Below are 2,451 nucleotides of genomic sequence, written 5' to 3' on the forward strand. Positions count from 1 at the left end.
CTGCCTTCCGGCTGCCAATCGACTGCCATTCGGCTGCCTTTCGGCTGCCTTCCGGCTGCCAATCGACTGCCATTCGGCTGCCTTTCGGCTGCCTTTCGGCTGCCTTCCGGCTGCCAATCGACTGCCATTCGGCAGCAATCTATAAAGCTACTTCCTGCAGCAGAAGAAACAAAATGCATTCGCAAAACCAAAGTGTGACCTTATGCATAGAATAGACAGGGCACACCTGACATTTATAAAATAATGCAGTTTCTGTAATTTTAGCCGATGTGTTTTTTTGTGATTGTGTTATGATTGACTAAATGTTCCTGTTGGAAGAGAAGAAGTGTATTGAATAATTATTTGATTTTATTAGACATAGTGTGTTGTGTTAGTGTATTATTCTATTTTGTAAATTAGCTTTGGAGTTTTGTTTACAATGTGTGAATTTGAAAATGAAATTAACCGTTTTGTGTTGTGTGTTTTAGGGTTTTTGGTGCATTAAGAGTTTAGGAAACCTGTTAAATGTATAGAAAACTCTGTCATAGCAATAAAAAAAACCTGTAATGTTTCTATTCAATTCAGTTTATTTCTATAGCTCCAATACACATCATGTAATCTCAGGTCACTTTCCAGTTCATCAGATCATCCATTGACTGTTCAGCAATCCCTCACACTAAGCATGCTTGTAGCGACAGTTGTTACGTCCCCTGGTTGAGTCTAGGGGGTGTAAGGGACCAACATAAATGTAGACAGTGAATGAAGGAGTCAAAGGGGCATTTAAAAGTTTTCTTGTTAATAAATGATGGTAAAAGCTTCAGGGACAAAATAACAAACAAAACAACCCTAAAGAAAAAAGAAAAGTGGACTTACCTAACTCAATATGAAACCAAAATATACAAACCTACAAAATAACCTACCTAACCAACACATAAACAGGAGAAAACTGGGGTTAAACAAAAGGGCCGCTCTCCCCTACAAAATCATCCAAACAGGTCTACCTAACAGCCCATTAGATTGAACAAGGATCACAGAGATGTACGGCAGACAAATGGCTCAGAGGCCCTGAAGAACTGCTTCACAGGCCTTAAATAGTCTTCAGGTGATCTTGATTGGACTGAGACTCAGGAAGCAGCAGCCAGTTTTAAAGGCGGAGCCTAAAACAGAGCAAGGAGTTAATTGGATGCAAAAACAAAGACGTCCAACTTGGGGATGTAACACAGTGAAGAGGAAAAACTCCCTTCTACTGGAGTATTAAACATTAATACTTATGACAGCTCTGCTAGGAACCAGCTGGACTGTTGAACCTGTTCAGGAATGATTGTATTTCTGTGCATTATGGGATCGGCTGTCTTTCGTAAACATCGAATAAACTGAATTAGCTGTAAAATCACACAGATTATGGAGTCAAAATGTTGCATTTGCTCATTTAATTTAATAAAACGCTTAGTTATGGGCTAAACCACATATCAGGTGTCCCCCCCCACCCACCCGACCTCGCCCAGGGAGAGCTGGTCTCCAGGTGTTTGCTCGGCCCCTCCCTCCGCTCTCCTCTTTGTTCCCCACATAGACAGAAACCTAAAACCAGGTCTGAGTGTCTGATGAGACAAAAGTTCACCTGTTCCCTCGCTCCATTTCTCATAGCTGTGGTCACACCGCTGATCCAACGCCGCCAGACTGCATCAAATGGTGTCTGATTGTTGGAGCTAAATGGTAGCAGTCACTGGAAACCGGCACGACAACAGAAACCGAAACACCGCTGACAGCTTTTAAACGTTTTTTTTTTATTCTTTCTTTGCTTTAGAACAAGGAGAAGGAGCGCCTGAAGGAGCGCGAGAAGGAGACGAGAGAGCGGGAGGCGCGTTCCAGCAGCGGTCACCTCTTCACCTCGCTGAGCGTGTCGGCCACCACGCTCTGCTCATCCTGCAACAAGAGCATCACAGCCAAGGAGGCGTTGAGCTGTCCAGGTAAGCACACCTGAGCCTGCTATGATCCTCAGAGTGAGAACAACGTTTAATAGTAAATCAGAAGCAGAATCTTTTTTTTGTTTGTTTTTTACTTTTACTGTAACGATAATACAGGAGAGCAGGATAACATTCAATAAAGCAACAAATCTAAGGTGAGGATTTAATGTAGGGTGGGTTGCTGGTCCTCCTCATTTTATTAGGCCTGGATTTTAATCCAGGTGAGTCAGGTTTAGGTTAGGACAGGTGTAAGGCTGCAGGAAGAGCTGAAAAAGAATGAAAGTTAAAGGAATCTCTTCAGTAAGTCTATCAGGACCATTTCTCTTATTCCACCATCAAACTGGCTCCCTTTTTCTTTATTGCTAACGATGAGTATTAGGACTCATGGTGCTGTCACACCAAACAGATTCCAGCAATTAATTCGCCCGACTCGAGTACCATCTATCGCCCGACATATAAACATGGAGGATGACAAGGTTAGTCCTGTCGCCTTACAGCACCGTCCAAT

The 2,451-nt window shown here is 42.8% G+C and overlaps 1 protein-coding gene across 1 annotated transcript in view; it reads left to right on the top strand.

Annotated features, from left to right (window-relative positions):
* The window catches only part of LOC107095261 (rho guanine nucleotide exchange factor 2-like), a 44,729-nt gene that overhangs the window by 9,012 nt on the left and 33,266 nt on the right, over positions 1-2,451 (top strand). Inside the window, exon 2 of the mRNA XM_015391280.1 lies at positions 1,784-1,946. Within this exon, the coding sequence (XP_015246766.1) occupies positions 1,784-1,946 (163 nt within the window). The remainder of the gene's footprint in view (positions 1-1,783; positions 1,947-2,451) is intronic.

Source organism: Cyprinodon variegatus, unplaced genomic scaffold, assembly GCF_000732505.1.
Source record: "Cyprinodon variegatus isolate N-32 unplaced genomic scaffold, C_variegatus-1.0 Scaffold534, whole genome shotgun sequence".
In the NCBI taxonomy this organism is placed as follows: Eukaryota; Metazoa; Chordata; class Actinopteri; order Cyprinodontiformes; family Cyprinodontidae; genus Cyprinodon; species Cyprinodon variegatus.